This window comes from Engystomops pustulosus, chromosome 8 (assembly GCF_040894005.1).
Source record: "Engystomops pustulosus chromosome 8, aEngPut4.maternal, whole genome shotgun sequence".
NCBI lineage: Eukaryota > Metazoa > Chordata > Amphibia > Anura > Leptodactylidae > Engystomops > Engystomops pustulosus.
Genome location: NC_092418.1, coordinates 20375708 through 20397217, shown reverse-complemented (window position 1 = coordinate 20397217; position 21510 = coordinate 20375708). Strand labels below are relative to the sequence as shown.

The 21510-nt window shown below is 45.9% G+C and overlaps 1 protein-coding gene across 5 annotated transcripts in view; it reads right to left on the bottom strand.

Annotated features, from left to right (window-relative positions):
• Nucleotides 1-862: 862 nt before the first annotated feature.
• TNRC6A (trinucleotide repeat containing adaptor 6A) overlaps nt 863-21510 on the bottom strand; it is a 65924-nt gene continuing 45276 nt past the window's right edge. For 4 of the 5 annotated variants that reach the window (XM_072120088.1, XM_072120087.1, XM_072120085.1 and 1 more), the window contains 19 exons: nt 14047-16569; nt 13753-13920; nt 13449-13612; nt 12329-12409; nt 12195-12246; nt 11141-11277; nt 10622-10768; nt 10010-10138; nt 9776-9922; nt 9495-9575; nt 9007-9214; nt 8790-8918; nt 8546-8704; nt 7778-7918; nt 7583-7690; nt 7279-7500; nt 7078-7148; nt 6852-6991; nt 863-5963 (listed from right to left, as the gene is read on the bottom strand). In XM_072120088.1, the coding sequence (XP_071976189.1) occupies nt 5597-5963; nt 6852-6991; nt 7078-7148; nt 7279-7500; nt 7583-7690; nt 7778-7918; nt 8546-8704; nt 8790-8918; nt 9007-9214; nt 9495-9575; nt 9776-9922; nt 10010-10138; nt 10622-10768; nt 11141-11277; nt 12195-12246; nt 12329-12409; nt 13449-13612; nt 13753-13920; nt 14047-16569 (5174 nt within the window). In that variant the 3' untranslated portion in view covers nt 863-5596. The remainder of the gene's footprint in view (nt 5964-6851; nt 6992-7077; nt 7149-7278; nt 7501-7582; nt 7691-7777; nt 7919-8545; nt 8705-8789; nt 8919-9006; nt 9215-9494; nt 9576-9775; nt 9923-10009; nt 10139-10621; nt 10769-11140; nt 11278-12194; nt 12247-12328; nt 12410-13448; nt 13613-13752; nt 13921-14046; nt 16570-21510) is intronic. The other variant, XM_072120089.1, reaches the window with a different exon arrangement.

Below are 21510 nucleotides of genomic sequence, written 5' to 3'. Positions count from 1 at the left end.
ATGCTTTTCTGCTGAGAGTGCATGTGTACGGGGAGAGGAGAGGAACTATCTGCCATACAGGTCTCCAATATGCAAGTTCTTACAGTAGTTCTCCCCCCAGTAAGGGCTCGTTCACATTAAGCAGTTACTGTTTTTAACGTTACAAACAGACGACTAACGGACCCCCCCGTTACGATTTTTACGGTTAATAGAGGACCAATGGATTCCCCCACCGATTCCAAATACCTTGTAATGGTGTCCGTTATTATCCGTTTTTACATCTTCCATTATCTGAGCGGATAGCGAGATGGGAACTGCTGCGTCCGAAACAGTAGAAGGCTCCTCTTCCATCTACGGATATTCTCTATTTGTAACGGTCAATCCATCCGTTGTTCATACTGAACACGCTCTGATTTTACATTGCAGAGCTCAATGTGACCTCTAGTGGCCAAAGCTGAGAAAAACAAAAATCGGAACCTGAGTGAAGCCCCCCCACCCCCCCCACCTTGTTCAAATATAACAAAATGGGTGTCAAACGTTTGTGCAGCAGAAATTGTTTGTGCCGCTATAGGTTTTTAAGATATTACTACGGTAAAAGTTTCCAGAGGTCAACCAGTACCCCCCCCCCCACATTACCCAAAACTGGTGCCAATCAATTCTGCTATGTTTGTGCTGCTTTTGTTTTGAAGATATTAACAAAATTGTAAAGGTAAAAAGGACATCCATAGCAGATTTGACCCCGTCCCCAGGAAGGGAGGATGAGGAGTTCTGGAAATGTGGCTCTGGAAGTGGTCTGTGGTCCCCACCTGCAGGACCACTCCTTTATAGAGTGTTTATTGCTGAGTTGTTCCGCTCCGGTGATACAGAAGACGCCACACATGGATTTTATTAAGAGCAAAACGTACTTTATTTCTTACATAACAAGCTTCATAAAACAAAACAAAAAAAAATAAAAAGTAAAACAGGAAGCATTCAAGCATTGAACAATACGATAAGATGCTGTAAGAGATTCGCTCCATTCAAGTGTTTGGAGGGCAGCTAAACATTGAGAGACTTTATACCTTCTCCTGGGAGGTGTCACAAGGCTAGCTTTGGTTGTTTGAGTTTTTTTTTGTTTTTTTAAATTCCTTTAAAATTTTTTTTTTTTTAATTATTATTTCGTTACTTACTAAATCGAGCCTCCCCCCTCCCCCCCACCTGGTGCGCGGGGCCCAGTAATAAACGTCTTATTGGGGGCCTCTGCGCACGTTAGTCCTTTAATTCATGGGGTTCGGGGAGGGGGGTGGTGGTGGTGGTGGGGGGGGTCCTGCATTATGCTGCGTAGTAATACCGTGCAGGGTTAACCCCTCGTGCCCCGGCCTTCAGGCTTCACTACAGTACTGGTTTGTAATAAGTTACAAGATAAAGTGTTCGTCTTATTGAAATACAGAAGGCGGACGTGAAATGACTACGGTACGAGGATCACAGCGCGCTCATTGGCAGGTTAGGCCGACGCGTCCGGCTACACGCTACAAAACATTCCACTGAGCGGGGGAGGGGAGGGAGATGCGAGACACAAAAGATAACACAACGCTATGTAGTCACTGCTGGGTCGTTCTGTAACTGAGGTATAAAGGCGGTAACAAAAAAGCGCAACTCAAGTGTTAATATCACGTAGTCTCCGAGCGGCTGCGTCCCGTATACATAGAATATTTTGTGTTTTTTTTTTTTTTCAAGTTACAAGTTTAGTGCAGGATAGTACAAGTTAGAGTCCTCTATAGAGCGGGACCCTGTCCCCCGCCAGGGGGGGGGCGCCGGCCGCCATCGTGCATCGTGTAGCGGTCTGTATTGTGCATCGTCATAGCTCAAAGTGTTGGGGACCGGACAGGACGCGTTCAATGGCGGCCGGCGCCTCGTGCGTGCGGAGGGGGCGCCTTAAGGTTTTCCCAGATATTAAAAAAAAAAAATCTAAGGCTATACGTTTATATACCAGGAACAAAGCGCCGAAGTGTCCTGACGAATATTACACTTCTCCTCTGATTATTCAACACGTTTCACACCAATAAACACGGCGGCGCGGCCCGAACCCACGTGTAACATGGGTTCTATTCAAATAGGAACCGGCCCCAAAAGAAAAATTAAAAAGTAACACAAACAACAAACCATCTAATAAAAGGCTAAGCAGCGAGAAGTACATGGTTCACTAATCTCAAACTTCATCAATCGAGAAAGAACAAAAAATCTGGTAAATCGTACAATCATCTTCTATATTGTAAACAGTTAAAAAGCCACGAGTTTTTCGATTTTGCGTCGTCAAGACGCAAAACAATCAGAGTCAAGGCAATGAGCAAATGGCGATGTGTGCGGAGCAGGGGAAGGGGACAGCGCCGGCTCCGGGGGGAGGGCGGGACCCAAAGCTGCGCCAGTGACGGGGGGAGAGTGGGACCCAAAGCTGCGCCAGTTACAGGGAAGGGGGGGTGGGGGCAGAGCTGCGCCAGTTATGGGGAGAGGGCGGGACCCAAAGCTGCGCCAGTTACGGGGAGAGGGCGGGACGCAAAGCTGCGCCACTTACAGGGAGAGGGCGGGACCCAAAGCTGCGCCAGTTACGGGGGGAGCCAGAGCTGCGCCAGTTACGGGGAGAGGGCGGGAGCCAGAGCTGCGCCAGTTACGGGGAGAGGGCGGGACCCAAAGCTGCGCCAGTTACGGGGAGAGGGCGGGACCCAAAGCTGCGCCAGTTACAGGGGAGGGAAACACCTGGAATTCGATGAAATATTTAATGCACCGTGTGTTAGATTAAATTTTTTCTTTATTAAAAAAAAAAAAAAAAAACACTTCTACAAACTGGCTTTGGTCGTCCCAAATATTACTTTTTTTTTTTTTTTTAGATCCCTTGGTAAATTTTGTTGCCTCTATGGTTCCCCCTCACCAGCGGCGCTGTAGTCAGGGCTCAGACTAGTGATTGCATTTGGCATTACTGGGGCCCCTCTGATGCATAGCTGTGCTCTGGGTGGCAGAGCGTGGGGGGAGGGGGCAGTAAAGTAAGCAGGGAGGTCCGGGAGGAATCGGATGCATCCCCCCCGCTATGGTAAAATCTACCCCTGTATATATACACGCGCACACAGCTATGTGCTGAGCCGGAAGGTTAAAGGAGATATTAGAAAACCGCTTTCTGAGACAGCGCCGCTCTAGTGCATAGGCTGAGACCGGTACTGCAGGTCAGACCTATTCAAGTGAGCGAGTTGCAATACTTTGACTTTACGTATGGACAAGAGCAATTATCTACATAAAAAGGTTCATTATGAACCAATCACAGTGATAGCATCTTAAGGAATTGCATTCTTAAAGGGATTGTCCAGGGTTAGAAGAACATGACTGCTTTGTTCCAGAGACCATGTCTGGATCCCCATCGAGACGAGAAGTCCCTTGTTCCACCGTACGAACGGAGCAGCAGCCGCCTGATTCGTCTCTATGGGATACTCTCTGCACATCCCCTTTAAGAATGCAAATCTCAGCTAAGTGGCCGCCTCTCCGATTTGTTTGTCATTGTACTGGGCGTCGGCCACTAATACGAGAGGCACAACGTATGTTCACTTTGGACCCGGCGATCCGGTACCGGACGAGCTCCTGGGATGTTTTGAGGGGGGGCAGGATGTGAGTGGGGCGACTCTACCTCCCCTTTAAGGAAGGAAGTAAGAGGCAGGAGAGTAACTGCTGGTAACCCCTGTCCCCCACTATAAATGTGCGGTGGTGGAAGGGTTAATTAAAGGTGAGGATTTACACTTCAATGTATATACACAGACATATATATAATATTTTTTAGTTTTTTTTTACCCTTGTTCAGTTTCTTTGAGTTCTTTGACCGAACAAGCAGAAAATACCATTTATGGCAACAACATATCATCATGTAACTTGTTCCTTTTTTGCAATTTTTTAAGTTTTTGCAATTATTTACATCTAGACACTTTAAAAAAAAAAAAAATTTTTTTGTTTTTACCTTTTTTTTTGTTGTTTTTTTTGAAACACACAAGATTGATCAGCCCAGTACTTGGTTACAATGTGCATAAATGTGCATAGTTACTAAATAATCGGCTTTAAAAAAAAAAACATTAATAAAACACTGTCACAAGCGAAGACACGGAGCCACCGAATTAAACAAAAAAGAAAAAAAACACACAACATCCTCGTTATATCAGCAAAAATCTTCAGCCTAAATCACTAAAAAAAAAAAACAAAAAAACACACACCGCATGAAAGCAAAGACCATCTCTATGGAAAGAGGCGGAAGGAAGGGGATTGTTTTTGGCAGAGAGAAATTCGCACGGTTAGTGCTTTTTTTATTATTAAAAACAAAAAAAAAAAACCCCAAAAAAGCATTTTTCTAGTGATTTTTGTTGGGGAGAAGGAACTCTTTTACCTATCTTATTCCTGAGAGCCACAATGCTTTTTTTTTTTTTTAACCCCCCCTAATTTTGGATTATTTAAGAACTCAAAAAACAAAAAAACAAAAACAAAAAAAAACCCCAAACATAACAGGACTCCCAGAGATAAAAGCTTCAGCATATTTTCTCTATATACTTTTTTTTTTTTTTAGCATATCATTTTTTTTGTAATCTGGTGGAAGAGTAAACATGGGGGGAGAGGGGATTAAAAAAAAAAACAAAAAAAAAAAAAACACAACAATGACCCTCCCCAATAAAGGAAAAAAAAAATGTAAACAAGAGGTTCCCCCGATAAGGCACCTCTAAAACAAAATGCAAAGCCTTTGAAAGTGCTGCCCCCTACTGGCACACGTAGGGTGTTATGTCACAGCTGTGGCCACTATTTTTTTTTTTTTGTTATTTATAGATTTTTTAATTTTTTTTTGTAAATTTTTTTCACTTTTTTTTTTTAATATTAAAACCGTAGAGCTAGATTCTATTAGGTTTTAGTCATGAAAAACCTGGTGCAATACTTTTCCATTTTAAATTTCTTAAAAACTAAGTTATAACCGTCAGTTTTTTTCTTGTTTTTTTTTTTTGTGTTTTGTAAATTTTTTTTTTTTTTTTTTAACCACCGCCCCAACCCTTTCAGCGCTTGGAGGCGCCAGTGCGAATGCATTGCCCTGCAATGGACAGCTGGGCGCCGCCACGGGGAAAAGCCGGAAGGGCAGGGGGGGTAGGTCTTTGTAATACCACAATTAGGTAGGTACGTCAAGGCATCTTAGAAATAACAAGCAGTAAATCACGTTATGCGTCGTCTTAAGTACACGCCAGAGTAAACAGTTACACTTGAGCCGCATCGGGGGGTTGTTACACGGGGAAAACACAAAGAGGGGGCGCACCGTTCGGTGCAGGGGGGTTAGACATGGAGAATATATAAAAGTGGAATGGGAGGTGACGGCGGCTCATCAGACGCGGTTATAGCGCTAATGTGGAAGTGTAAATATAATTTTTTTCTATTTCACATTATAATATTGGCCTGCATGATTCAAGTATTTCAAAAAACTGATATGTTGTGGGCTTAGAAATAAAAAGTGGGAAGTGTGCAGAAGAAGAGCTTTTCCGCAGTGCAGCCTGCAGAGGGTTCACACGTACAAGAGTCCAGCCCCCGGGGGGGGGGCTGATCAGTAACAATCATCTGAGGTCATGGGTGACTTAGGCTACAGGGGTTCTCCGTTTAAGTGATCGACAGGGAGGAAACCGCCCACGGGTGACGGGCTGCTCAGACCCCTGCTGTCGCTGCTCGGGTTACCCCATAAGCTTGTGGAATAGTTTGGGGTGCCCCAGAGAGAAGTGCCATGAAGATCTCCAGAGCTGGAGCCAGAAGCACCTGGGCTGTTCCAGTGATTGAGGTCTCCACGATTCGAGATGCTGTGGGGGCTATCCAGCGAGCCGAGCCGGGAGTGGCCGGAGCCCAGGGACTGCCAGCTCGGGGAAGGGGTCATCGACTGGCCTTGTGCAAAGAAACGACTGATCTCCTCTTCACTAGCAAACTCGGCAAGGATAGTAGTGTTCCCCAAAACACACCTGGGAGGAGGAGAGAAAGAAAAGACGTTTTTGCACATTTTATGGCCAACACAAAATGCCCTGTCTACAGATATGAGTAACCCCAGGCCCCTGATAGAGTAATAATAATAAAAATAATACTTCATATAGTGCACACAGATTATGCAGTGATACACAGAGTTTGCAAAATCAGTCCCTGTGCCCTACTACTGTCTCCATACCTACCAGTATGTTTTGGAGTGTGGGAGGAAACCAGAGGACCCAGAGGAAACCCAGACAAACACAGAGAGAACATACAAACTCTTTGCAGATGTTGGCATGGATGGGACTTGAACCCAAGACCCCAGCGCTGCAAGGCTGTAGTGCTAACCAATGAGCCACCATGCTGCTTAATCTCCCTACACTATAGTCTGATCATCACAACCCAAACCCTGTGACCCCCCAGAAATCACTAGCATCTGTACTATGTACATGCGCTCCTACTGGTTGGACATCTGACCTTGATGACTTATCCTAGAGACATTCAAATGTCTACAATGAGAAAACGACAGGACCAGCAAACTTCTCCACCAACTAGGGAACATCTTCCATGCCTCAGCCCCTATAGTAAATCTCCTAGCTGTAGGATACTTTATGTCCAACTTTAAAGGGAACCTGTCAGGGCGATGCAAAAATCACCCCCGCCTGCATGTTAAGTCAATGAAGTAAGCCATAGCCATGTGCAGTGAGACGGATGTCTCCTACATCAGCTACATGGACCCACCACATACTCCAAATCGCCTCATCAGACTCATCACTAGGCAAGTATGAACTGTTCTTTCTATAGCGACCACAGTCAGGCACATAAAAGAGCGATGAGGGACACTTAACCACTGGTACACAAGGCGCTGTAGTTGGACAGCTACTTACATGTGCAGAGACTTTTGTGCCTTTACTACCTCTTCCTTGGAACTGTAACGGACCAGAGCAGTACCATGGGGCAGGTTCAGATGGAATGTAATCAGAGGTCCATGCTGCATGCACAGGGTGCGCAGGGTGGAGCCATCAATCTGCAGAAAAGCGCCAGCAGGTCAATAAGGAATCCGCAAAACGAATCCCCCCGAATATAAATGCAAATACGGATCACGATACTCACTTGAGGTGTTAGGTTTTTCAGAACTAGCCAATTAGTTATTCTCCCTGAGCTATTATCACTCCAAGTGGAACCTAAAAACAAGGAAAAAGGGAATAAGGGTAGGAATTCTCCAGCTGCTCACCTGATCAATCGGCCAAAAATGTCCCAACCGTCCCGCCAGCAGGAGGCAGCAGTGAGATATAACTGGTCTCAGCTTCTTACCTGGTGTGTATCTGGAATCAGAAGTTCCCCAGCCACTACCCAGGCGCAGGGAGCCATTATCCCAGGCAGATAACGGCGGCTTCTGACCAGTCAGCCCTGGGGGAGGCCTGGACGGAGCACTGATGCTTTTCGATGGCAGAGGGACTTTCCATAGCTCGTGAGCCAAGGAGGTGTTGCTGACGGGACCAGGGGACCAAGTTGGTTTGGGATCACTATTTCTAACTGCAAGTAGCAAAGGAAAGGGTTACATTAGTGGAAAATTATCTAAAATTTACAAGACCAAAGACTTGTCCCTTGGTTGTACCTGAAGTGCTTTGTGCGGTACTGCTGTGGGAGACATTGTAGTTGGAGGCACGAATGGATGACCAGGCACTATTTGAAGGCAGCGTGGTGTTCAGAGATGAGGACGACCCTGTTAAAGTCAAGTGAAAGGTTTAAAAGTTGAAGGTCAACATCTTGGCTGTGGCAAGGCACAGGGTGCAATAGCAGCAGGACTTACCACTGTTTCTGTCCCTGAGGTGGTCAACACCCCTCACAGTACTAATAGACAGATTATTGAGGACACTGCCAGGGGTGACATAGGGGTCAGTTTCAGGGTCAATGTTTGGATATCCTTTCCACGGCTCACCAGGACGAAATTCTAAAATGAGATCGGAGAATCTTATTGTGATGCAAGTAGAGAACGGTAATGGAGCACAGAGTATACCCAACTATCGCTACATGGGTCACTCACCCCCAGCCCTGATACAGGCATAAAAGTGATGCTGATAGTTGGAATTAATGCCCCTACCAGAATGTCGTTCAATCCTGGTGCATAAGTCAATAGAAGATCATTGGACTCTTGATGTTTCTAAACATCTGACAGATGGAAGATTGAAGGGAACTTTTCTTAGTTATAAGGGACACTAAACCACCCACAAATCCAAATGGACCGGTGGTTGGGTGTCTCAAACTGTTCTGTCCGTAACGTGGTGGCCGACACGCAGGACACTGACACCTGCAGGGAGCTGGCATAGCCTTGTCTGTAGTGTAAAGTGGCTGCCTGCCAGGTGCTGCACCCCCTGAGATGATCTATTAGTAGCCTATCATATGGATAGTAAGAATATTGGTGCTGGCAGAAGAATTGCAACCACTTCATTATAGTAGGTGGGAGTCCCAGAAACCCCTATGAATGAACGCTATCAGTGGTTCATCGACACCAGCTAGCAGCCAGTGCATTCAACATGTAAATCCTGGAAGTAGCTGCCACTACTAGATGGTAACTAACCTGGTGGCCAATTGACACTGCTGGAGCCATTTGGCGATTTGGCACTGGGCCAGCCGTCCCCTATAGATCCTGGAGGGCTGGATGGAGAGTTACTGCTGTTCATGAAGTCATAAGAGCCAAATGGAGAATCTTCAAGTCTAAAACCACTTGAAATAGCACCTGGTAAGAAGATAAAGGATCAGCATCACAGAAGTGATAAAGTGGCAACACAATCATTTGGTGAATACATCAGTTAGTACTTTACCATGTTTACTGGAGTTCTGGTCCAGTGAATTATTAGGAGACATATTATTATCAACTGTAGTCCACTTCCTCAGGCGGGACTGTGGTTCCTTCATTCCCCCGAGGTCCATATTTACATTTGAGTTCAAGCCTAAAGGTGATGACATCAAGTCATGAATCAGGTGCTATGATAGGTGAGCAGACCCCCAGAGACCACCAGGTAAAGGCAGATAACTCACCTAATGAAAAGCCATTGAAAGCATTAATGGGTGAAGGAACTTTTGGAAGTTCAGGGGTTGAGTGGGGGAGGACATTGTCTAGGAAAGACTTGACAGGAGGCTGGTGAAGCATCTGCTGTTGTGAAGGAGGCATTGCTTGCTTCATCAGGAGGCTGGGGTCAAGCTGGCGGGACTGTTGCTGCTGCTGTTGCATTCCCATGGAGCGGACCTAAAAAAATAGAATATCATTAACAAATGTTTATATGCACCAAGGGATCCATGCTGCTGCAAGTTTAGGTCATAAGATCCAGAGCCAGAATGGAGTTTGTAGTCTATAAAACGCAGCTGTTTCAGCTATCGCTCTGTGCTATTCCAGGATGAGCTCAGACCCATGAACTGATTCATGTCCCATCTCAGGGATAAGACAGCCATAGAATATCATGGACAAGCCTTTTAGGGATACTTATCTGCTACAATATTATGTGAGCGAGCGCGCTGTTCTGCCATACCTGCTGTTCCTGCTGCAGGCGCCCCCCGGGGGCCAGTCCTCCCCTCTGGTTCTGCACCTTCTGCTGCTGAGCCAATAACCTCTGTGAAAAGGGAGAGGGATTGGTAAATGAACAGACTGCAAATAATTGCTGGAATAAATCTTTGGTGGATCAATTCCACCGAGGATCTAACACACATAAAACATGGAAGAGTTGCGATACGTTGTACACAAAGATGTATTACTGCCAAGCATAGACATTCTCATCCACGCTCTTGTACTGAATCATCCAATATCACTTACCTGTAGCTGGGAGATCTGATTGATCTGAGAGAGCTGGGAGAGTTGGGTAAGCTGAGAAAGTTGGTTTAACATGGCTACTTGCTGAGGACCAAACAATGGATTCATTCCTGTATTGTTAGGTGGATACTTCAGTAAGGAGGGAGGAACCTATGGAAATAAACCACATATATAAACCCCATATATAGTGTTCAAAGGTGGCAACGGGACTAAAGTTCCAGATAAACTTGGACGTACCTGAGGGGGCATCATATTTGGAGGCACTTGCGCACGGAGATTAGGCTGAGAAGAGTTCATTGCTTGAGGCGGCTGCGGGCCCCGAGCTTGTGCTGCATTGCCAACACCATACATATTGGGATTGCCGTTCTGGAGACAGAAAAGTGACCGATAAAGCTTCAAAGAAATGGCTCCCTTTTATTGAGCAACCCTGCCTGTAATATCACTTGAAGGGAACTGAAGCCTATAAAATCAGCGGGGGTCCTAGCAATGTTATGCCATGACCTGCTGTTGTGGATAACGGAGGTTCTGAATAGTGGAACCAACATTATTTTAAGTGCTTTTCTGTGCCCTGGGACAATTGTGCTATTGGTGATCAGGAAAGGCCAATAGGTACCAATCTATTGACCTTTCCTGACCACCAAAATAGTTGTGGGGTCCGACAACTAGACTCAGCACAGGGTCACAGAAGCCTTTCAGTGATTGATCTTTTGTGTGTGTGTTTAAGGCCAATAACATTAGCCCAGCAGTACTTTCAAGTTATGTGGACATCGGCACAATGGTTCCTGACCTGCATTGAGCACAGTATACTGAGCGATCATGTGTGGTAGTAAGGAGCCCTGGCAGACTCACCTGTCTAACAGAGCTGACATTTGGCATAGACAACCCTGGGAAGGAGCCGAGGGATTGAGAAGGTAGTGCACTATTATTAGGGGGAAGCTTCATGTTCTGATTGGCAATAAACTGCAGATTTTGTGTCTCTTCTGCTACAATGCCATCCTGATGTGCAGGTGCAATAGGAAATTGGTGTGCAGGATGTAGTGGTAAGGTTGATTTCAGGATCCCGAGGCAAAAGCACAAAGGAAAGCAACAAAGACAGCAAGGAGAGAGGCAGAAGACAATACAAGTTAGTGCAAAGCAGGTGCCTAAAAATAAGTAGGAGGGGTGACAAATACTGTACAGACCCTTCAATATAAAACATGGTGACAAGGGGGAGCTTTGCATCTATAAGCAAGTCAATGAGACTCAGATCCAAGCTATTTAATAATGGAGGACAGATATAGGGGCACTATACTCCAAGCTACAGGATAAGAATTAGCAATACGCATATAGACACATAGCCTGCGAAAATCCCATATGTTGTGCACCAACCTTATCGAAGTAAGGATTGTGATCCATGGAAGACTCTTTGGAAAAGTGGCGAGGCCCAGGGCCTTTCCCAATAACCCGGCTGTAATCCCCTATAAGGCCCGATTTATCCAGATCCATCCGCTTGTCTGGTAATAGCCCTGAGGACATAAATTCACGTACACATTAGATTTACCTGGTAAAGTGTAATCATAAAGGTAGAAAGGTCTACATAATACAGCAAGGACAAACGCTCCTGGACTACGTAGAGATCCAAATCCGCACTCTTTGAGATTGGGATGTTGATTGTAATAGCTCAATGCTGACCGAGTATCATGCGTGGGTCATATTCTGAATGGGCGTTGTACCAAGTTTGCATGTTATTTTCTACCACAGTATAGGGCACTGGTGGCGAACCTATGGCACGGGTGCCAGAGGCGGCACTCCAAGCTCTTTCAGTGGGCACCCAGGCCATCGCCCCAGCACACCAGACAGGACTGGGAGAATGTGTAGACAGGGCCAAATTATCTTTGGAGAAGCTACTGCTGGCTCCATTGGTTCTCTGTGTACAGAGGGACACTGGAAAGAAGCTACAATGATGCAAATTTTACTTCCTACTTTCTACTATGTTGGTGTCCTCAGGAGGCCCGTATGATTGAACGTTGTTGAAGAACAGGAAGCAATAAGTTACTGCTTTAATTTTTGGTTGGCACCTCGCGATAGAGGGGAGTTTGTGGTTGCAGTTTGGGCACTCGGTCGGTAAAAGGTTGGCCATCACTGGTATAGGGGATTGCAATTTGATCACTCAAATACGGGGACCCCCAGGATCTGGAGAATAGGGGCCCCGTTCTCAGCAACTGATGAGATGCATGTGGCACAGATGCTATACAATGTATAGTGCTCATGTTTATATTGAAGTCTATTCAAATAGCAGGGTTTTCGGATCCCTGCTGATCGGAAATTTCAAAATGAAATTCTGGAAAATCCCTTTAAACCAGAAATGCAGTATTGGACCAGGTTTAAATGTCATCTCTTATCAGACAGACAGAAAACAGGCAAGCCCTGAGATTATACACACCTCCCGAAATATCCATTTTATTGCTCTGTGAAGTGTCATCGGGTGACTCTCTCTGCAAGAGAACGAGGCAGGAATTAGGAAATACTTCAGATGGAATGAAGAACAAATCCTCTAAAATTAAGAGTACAACTTACTGAAAATCCCATGTTATTGAACTGCTTAACAAACGGGTTCATCCAGCCGTCATCCGGTTTATTCCCATTCTTCATATTTCCCTAGAGAAAATAAAAAATTTTTCGTTATAAATCACAGAAGAACAAGCCCTCACGGGATGGAGCGGAGCTGCAATACTGGACATAATCAGAGGGTATTGCTGGCGCTGTTTTGTGAATAAGATAAGGAGCAGATGGCACAGTCCTGGTACAAGAGGCGATCAGATAGATGCAACTATGAGTGCCCCAGGGAATACGGGTGACATCCCATACATTGGCGCATAGCCGTCTCATTCATTAATGGGGCTGAGCTGTAACATCATATTAGGTGACCAATATTTATATCTTGGACAACCCTTTAAAGGACACCTGTCATCAGGTCTGTGTCACTAGTCCTGTCACTACTGCCTGTTGGAGCAGCTCACAAGGATCCCATCCCAGCCTTTATCTAGTTATTTCATACATTAATTATTGTAAAATCATCATTTCTTTATCATGTAAATGAGGCTGGTCACATGGTCAGAGGCAGTGATGTCACCCCTGTTAACCCTCCCCTCCCCTCCCCCTGCTCATGTCTGTGTGTAATGTATAGTAAAGCATTGCTAGTGTGTGTGCTGCATCTGCTGTCATGCTGCTTCCTCCTAATATACAGGTGAGAGACACAGACATCAGCTACACATGAATCTGACATGTTCTGCTATAACAAGGCTGTAGCCTGGAGCTGTTGTATCTCTCCTAAACACACATACAGGCTGCAGGGGGTGTGGCCACCAGCAAGCACATGTAGCAGCCATCACACCATTATACAGGCTGTCAAGTCAAGCACTGGGGGTGTGGCTGTGCCTCCCACTCATGAATAAGCCAGACAGCTTGAATATTCTAATGCTTCATTGGACATTTCACAGGTCATTTGCATACAGCTTTAGGACCTTATTGCTTAGGTTTACAGGCATGTAGAGGGACAATGAAGGGATAGAGGCAATGCTTTCTAATGGTAGTTTATGAAAATCTATTTATATTAGAGGGGTTATTTTGCATGCGGGGTTCTCTAAGTTAGTTCAGTAGATAATTTCAGACCAACCAGGTAAAGCTTTGTACTTACCTTTGAAGGCATTTTCTTCATATATGGCGGCCAGTTGGATTCCTGGGAGGCGTTGCTGTTCCACATTCCTATTTCTACATCATCGTCATCCCATCCGCTGCCACGGCCCCCAGTCCCAGTCATTTCATCTCCACACCAGCCACTGTCTTGCATAGATTTGGGACCTGAAACGCAATAATTGGTTATTCCGGTTCAGAAGTATGGTGGACAATGAACAATGTCGACCAGATTTTCCAAAACATATCACTTATAAAAGTCACAGTCCAAATGTTTTGAGTCACACAGGACACAGGTGTACACATACCGGGTTTGCCTGGAGCCTGTTGACCGATGGGAGTATGGCTCCAACTAGATGATGTCATTTCTGAATTTTGTTCCCCCCAGCCGCCACCAGTCTCCATGGGTTTCCCCCAGGCAGCGGTTCCATTATCCACAGCTGGAGCTGCTGGCTCTTGCCAAGTATCTCCCCAACCTAAAATCACAAAATAACACAATAAACAATGGACATTTTAATTAAAAAAAAAAAAAAACAGCAGTCAGGATAGAAGGAGAAACTACATAGGATCCAACACTATGATATTTTAGTGCTGGCACTTACCAGAGCCGCTGCTGCTCTCCTTGTTTGGCACGGCACTTGTGGGAGGGGGCAGATGATGCCCTTGTGGTGGATGTTCTGCCCCTGTGGAGGACGTATTAGAGGTGTTTTTATCCCACATGTTCACATTCTTGTATTTGTACTGATTCGGATCTCCCCAGGCAGCAGTCCCATCATCTATTTCCATTTTGCGTCGAATAGACTCTGGAGAAGGCTCTTCCCATCCGGTGGGCTCCTCGTCTTTAGTCGGAGTGGACATGGGTCCGCCTAACCAGCCTGATGGTTTATTGTTGGCTGGCGGGCCGCCCCATGACCCGGTCTCTGGCTTCTTTCCCCATTCTGATTGCAGATGATCGCTCTCCATTCGAGGTGGGCCACATTTGGAAGCATCGCCCCCTCCTTGATTCATCTTGGCCGGTTCAGCCCATCCCTGGCTTGCATTCGCTTTAGAAGAGTCAACCCAACCAGAATTGTTATTGGCATTCACGCTCCCCCAGGAGTTGGATCTAGTTTCTCCCCATCCAGAGCTCGATTTGTCGCTGTCGCTGCTAGAACTAGACTTTGCCGCGCCCCAATGATTACTTTTGGAATTTTCTCCCCAGCCATCGTTACTTTGCCCACCCCAACCTTGTTTGACCTTTTGTGCATCGTTCCAAGTGGATTTGTCCTCTTTACCGTTCCCCCACGATTGATTGCTCTTGACCGTTCCAGTAGTAGCAGCAAATTGATCCCCCCATTCCCCTTGGCTAACTGAGCCTTTGGCATCGCCCCACCCTGTAGCAGGCTTTGGATCTCCCCACCCAGATACTGATGAGGTATCATTGCTATTAGGGTTGGGTTTTTCCACCCATCCCCCTGAGTTAGAAGTCTTTGACACAGAGGCCCCCCAAGCTTCTGTTCCATTGTCAGTCTTTCTGTCGCTCCGAGGCGAAGCAGCTTCAATGTTCCAGGCAGTGTTCTGTCTAATAGGAGTCTGACCCCAGCCAGTGTTGCACAAGACCCGAGGGTCCAGGTCACCTCTATTTACAATACTTTGGAGTAATGTTTGTTGGTCCACTTTCCTTCTGTCTACAGACTGCTCGCTCTGACTTCCAGTGCTGTCTACGCTACCCTCGCTTTCCCCGGTACCTGTACTTTTGGCCCATACATTACTAGTCTCATTGCCCCTAGACCCTGTTGGATTTTGCCCTGCATTCTCCTCCTCGGCAGACTTCCAGGTGTTTGACGCTTTCCTGCCGGTTTCCGCCATTTCCCCCTCATTGGAATGCTGATTATTAGGTTTGTTCCAATCTCCGTTTGCTATATTAGTGCCAGTGTTTTGTGCTGGGTTTCCCCATCCTCTCTGATTTCCACCAGAAGTCCCTCCGTTTTCGCTTCCCCAATGCATATTTTGGGAGTTTACAGTCCCCGACTCCCATACTCCTCCTTTATTCCCGTTGGTTTTAAAGTTTGGGCCGCTGGGCCCGTTCATACCCGGCTGCATTATTGTCGCATTCACAGTGTCGCCATTAGCTTGCCCTTTAGGGACTGAACTTTTGTCTCCGGAGTAGTTTGAGCCGGAGGTACCCCACGTAGTACCGTACGATCCGCCGTTTGTTTCCTCGCCATTGCTGAGGTGAGGAATGGAAGTGCCATTTGTAACTGAAGTGGTGTGAAGTGGAGAATGATTCATGGTGCCCACACTCCATGCCCCATGCCCTGTAGAATGAGGCAGTTCATTTGTCTGCATTAAACCAGCAGAGTTTGGTAAACTAGAGGTCATAAAGTTAGTAGTGTTATTTGGTCCAGTCATTTCAGTGTTAAGGTTTTGAGGTTGTCCACCGTAAGAAGCCTTCCGTGTACCATTGACTTCAGATTCGCTGCCGTTCTCCTGAATGTTGCCCCAGGAGCCTGGGTTAGAGCTTCCCATTTTCGGGTTAATACACCGATTGTTAGACACCTGACCTATAGTACTGCTTGGAACATTTGTGCCAGTATTGTTAGACCCTTTATGGGTATGTCCATTGCTGTCCAAAACAGGCCAGGCACCGCGGTTGCCATTCATGTTCAAAGTGCTTGGATTCACAACGCCGTTCATCGAGTTGTTGACGGTGCCCCAAGCGTTAATCCTGTTGTGCCTACTGTCTGATTTGCTATCGGGGCCATCTTGGCATGTGCTTATCATGGGTCCGTGAGTTACACCCCAGGGCCCATTAATACTTCCATTGCCTGCATTATTGCTGTTGCTGCCGACCAAAATCTTGCTTTGAGAACCGTGTCCGATGCCATTCCTTACGGTATCCATCTCCCCTACGTTCTCTCTGAATGGCACGATGTGGCCCTTCTCCAGCCCACAGTTTGCGGTGGATTCAATGTCCATACATTCTGATGCCAGGTCCGGGCTGCTGCCTGTGATAGATGGCCACGCTTCCTTATCCGTGCCGTCTACAATGACCTTATCCCAAGTTGTGCCTGGATCACCATTGGAAGAGACTGATCCCCAGTGAGAACTTTCATAGTGAGATCCTAGACTACCGTGATTGATATCTGGGGAAACAAAAGATCAAGGACGTCAGTAAAGTCATTGGACCATTTTTCAGAATTAATCTATCTGTTAATTATGAGATGCATCAGGAGAATATTGTAATAATCTGCACAGCAGAGACACAAGCACACGTAGGTTTTAAACAAAAGAAAACAAAACATCAGTTAAACTTTGGTTCAGTTCTGGATGTCTGAACTTGAATAATCCCTTTAAGAGGGCGGAGCATGACAAACAATTGCACCAATCCTGATGTCACAGCCTAACCCACGGGAATATTTTGTATGTATGTATGTATGAGCCTTGTCTGAAGAGTCCCCTGGTTAATCCTGCAATTCCAGTAATTGACCTCTCCAGGGCCACAACATAAAAGCCAAATTACTACAAAAATTACTGTGTGTCAACTTTTGCAACAATCAGAACCAAAAAAACCTCCCACAGTTGTGAATGAAGTTACATTACTCTATTACTTCTCTGGAAATCCATAAAAAATGCAAAAAAAAGGAGGGGGATGGAAAAAAGGGGGAGGGGAGGTCAATTTCTCTGGAACAGTCCTGAAAGTCTGAATGCGTACCTAAAAAAACATCCCTGGAGCTCCTAGCAACAGGTCTCCTCCTGCAGCCGCCAGCTATTCATGTAACACAACACAGATTCCAGCCGCACTAAATCATCGGGTAAAAATAACCCCATATTGTAAACAGAGGCCGTGACGCAGGACGGAGCCCGGGGACTGCAGGGGAGCAGCCACTTCTCTTCCGAATATCAGACACTTTCTATCAGGTCTTCCAAGAGACGCACAATATTGCACTTGTCTTAAAGGGGTTGTGCACTGTCATTTGCAAAGTGTGTTAAATTAACTTTCTCTACGCCGCCAACCGGGCCCCAGCAGGGGGGCCCCTCTATGCCGCCAACCGGGACCCAGCAGGGGCCTGCAGTTTCTATAAAACCAGCGTACAACACAAAACTACATGAAAGTGGTATCACATCTTGCATCTTATGGAGGTAATCTGCCCAATTGGCATTGCTTAGATTGTAAGCTCTTGGGAGCAGGACCCAGACTGCCATGACCATGTTATTGCTCTGTTAGGTCTTAGTTTGTATATATGTCCCATTATTTGTACAGGGCTGCTGAATAAGATGGCGCTATACTAATAAAGATTTCCTTGATGCAGAGAAGATCTCCTGTGTGCTGGGTCCAATGAGGGGCCATAATAATGCTTTACCATCTCATCATTTGCTGCAATGTTGCATACACTGTCCCATCTCATCAGCCACATCATACAAAGGGCAGGGTTACCCCCACTGTTCCCTGGGATCAACTATTTGAACCGTATTCAATATCCTTCATGAGGAAGGAGACATCACATGGATGAGAGGGGCATTGATTGGAGAGGAAGGTTGGGGTGACTTTTCCCCCCCTAATTTATTACATGTTAGACTTATCACCATTTCAAGGGTTTTGAGGAGCAGCTGAAGGAATACAGCCCAAGTAACATCCAACTCACCTGCTCCTTGGAATTGATGCGACTAGTACTGAGCAGAAACGAAAAAGAATATGAGCACGTTACCTCTGAATTATGTAGAGCTAAGATTGAATTGAGGACCCGCCTTACCGAGAAACAAAACGAAACCTTCTACAAAAAATTAGAAAAAAAGCTGATTCCGTTACAGGCAGAAATAAAAGAAAAGAAACGCGATAAATTTATGCGAGATAAAAGTGATTTCGACACGGGCCGCATTTTCAGTTGGCGCCCCAAAAAACCTATGAAACGGAATAAACCCAATAAACGTCGTGCCACTGATTTTTGGACGACTGAGTCCGATTCCAGTAGTTCGGAGGAACGAGAGCTCACTACAACCGACGGCAGAGATGATTCCATCACCCCTATATCAAGAACCCCTTTAGGGGGACTGAACCGAGACGCAGAATCCGGAGGGGAAGGCGCCGGAAGAAGCAAAGGGAGATGGAAGCCGAGCCAAAAGAGAAAGAAGGTTTCCTGGCGTTAACATCCACGGACCCTGCCCCAGACCCAATGCCCGAATGTAATGTGATCAATTTGTCTAAAGTGACTCTGGACGATGCATGTTTGTCAGCCCTATCAAAAGGTCTTAACTTTAGTCTCCCTAGGAGTTTTGATTTTGTACAATTTCAGATTGATTTGTATAAATCCATTAGGAAAATAGCACTAAGAAAAATGTTTGATAATACTAGCTCCAGAGAAAAGTTTTATGAGAAAAGACCTGAAGGGGAAACACCTTGTATAGGACCACTGGGTTTTCTTATCACCAGCCCCCTTGAAAGAACAGACCAGATTTGTCTAGACACACTGCATAGTCTATTAATGGAGAACGATGACCCCACACATAGTATCCTAGAACCCATTGCCCCCAATTACTCTGAGTTTAGAGGTGGAAATCGATCCACTTTTTGTCCTCCCTTGCCGGCCGGCTCCTCCATAGACATATTTTATGAACAGGTCTGTAGAGAAGTTAAGGCCCTGATCTATCCGACTCAGGCCCCCAACCTATCCACCATTGAGTGGAAGGCCCTACAGAAATTAAAAAAGGAGAAGTCCCTTGTTATCAAGCCGGCCGACAAGGGCGGAAACATAGTGATCATGCAGGAAGATTACTATGTGGCAGAGGCCGAAAGGCAACTTAACGATATTTCTACCTACACACGACTGGCAGGGGACCCTACGTCTAAGTATCTGTCACTCCTTCGTACAGTTTTGAGGCGGGCGGTGGAGAAGGGAGTACTCTCGGATAAGACAGCTGAGAAACTCCTCCCCAAGTTTCCTAAGAAACCCACATGGTATTTTCTGCCTAAGATTCATAAGTCACCGAGCCGACCCCCGGGTCGACCCATTGTCGCGGGGATAGGCTCGGTGACTGAGTCTCTTTCGCAGTCTGTGGATTGGCTACTTAGACCCATTTTAGCTGACATTCCATCCTATTTGAAGGATACTAATTCATTCTTGCGGGCAGTAGAGGGCATCCCATGGCGAGACGATCTTAAACTTACATCTATAGACGTCGAAAGTCTTTACACCAGGATCCCACACCAAGAGGGAGTAGAGGCCATTTGCCTTGTTTTACGCAAGGCAGGCAAAAGTGATATCCTTATAGAATTCGTACGTGAAGCGTTGACGTTTATCCTCACCCATAACTCGTTCATCTTTAACAACCAGTGGTTTAATCAGATTACGGGCACGGCCATGGGCACACCGGTTGCATGTACCTTTGCGAATATATTCTTGGCCGTGTTTGAAAGTAAATATATTCTGAACACGACGAATCCTTTCATCAAATATATACATACTTATTTAAGGTATGTGGATGATGTGTTCATGGCCTGGTCCGGATCCGAACAGGAATTTAACGAGTTTGTCACATATCTTAATGAGGGGAATAAGATGAATATGCAATTTACCAGCGTTTTTGGCAATACACATCTGGAATTTCTTGATGTTCAGGTAGACATACTACATGACCATATCCGAGTGAGTGGGTTTCGTAAATCCACAGCCACTAACGCACTACTGCATCATGACAGTGCCCATCCCGACCATGTCAAGAGGGCCATACCATATGGCCAGTTCGTCCGTTTAAGACGTATAAATGACACAGACGAATCCTTCAGAAAGCAAGCGGTGGAACTGAGGGACCGACTTAGAGCTAGAGGATAACCCGATGGCACTATTGAGACAGCCTTTGAGAGGGCTTCACGGCTGGACAGGAGACAGCTACTATGGGGGGACCGAAATAAGAAACATGACGGGGATAGGTTCACATTTACTTTTGACTTTGGACCTAATGAATACAACATACGTAAGGCAATCCAGAGGAACTGGAACATATTGGAAAGGGATCCGGAGCTCAAAAAACTTACAACACACAGACCCATGGTGGCCTTCAGACGCAACCCTACCCTTAAGAACCTTCTTGTTAGGAGCAGATTTGGGGACAATAGAACCACATGGCTAGACAAAGCCACCCCACAAGGCAATTTCCCATGCCACCACTGTAATTTCTGTCAATTCCATTTAAGGAGTAAGACCCTCCAGATAGGAGGAGTCACAACCACAGTGAAACACTTCATTAGTTGTAGAACAGATTACGTGGTCTATGTCATTTTCTGCCCATGTCAACGGTTCTATATAGGCAAAACCATCCGACCTCTGTTTATCAGATTCAGGGAACATTGTCGCTCAGTGGCCACAGGCAAAGGCTCCCCAAGATTGATACAACACATACATACAGTACATGGTGGAAACTCGGATGTACTATCTTTCGCAGGGATCGACAGAGTATTGGTGAATAGTAATGGGGGAGATAGACACAGAGAACTCCTCCGGTGTGAGGCTAGGTGGATCCTGAAGACGGAAGCGGAAGGTCCAGTCGGACTAAATGACAGAAATGATATGGCAGTGTTTCTGTAGTTCTACGACATGTAAGAGTAGCGTGATCTGAACTTGTTCCCTAAAATCCTTTTATGTATATCACACTGTAAGGAATTTGTTTTTAATCATGTAACGTCATTAGGACGCAATGTGATCTATTGGTGTATGTTTCTATTTCATTGTTCTTGTGGACTGGTCAGCTGACAGCATTGCATCATCTCCGCCCACACCTATGCACACACCTTTTTTCTTCTCTTTAATCACATGATCCTCTTGATCACATGATTCCTCATGAGTGACGTCAGAGGGAGGACGGATATAATCCCTACTCCACTGGCGTCCCTCATACGGCTAGACTAAGCGCAGGAGTGCGCGAAACGGTCCGTCGCCGAAGTCTTCTCTGTGCTGCACCTCCCTGTCTTATGCACCAAATCGAATAAAGAAGAATTTTGGGTGAGTGCCGCTATTTCCTGTCTTTTATGTCTGCATACAGCCCAAGTATTTGACCCAAAATTGCTCGGGAGGAAACGGCTAGCCATCAGA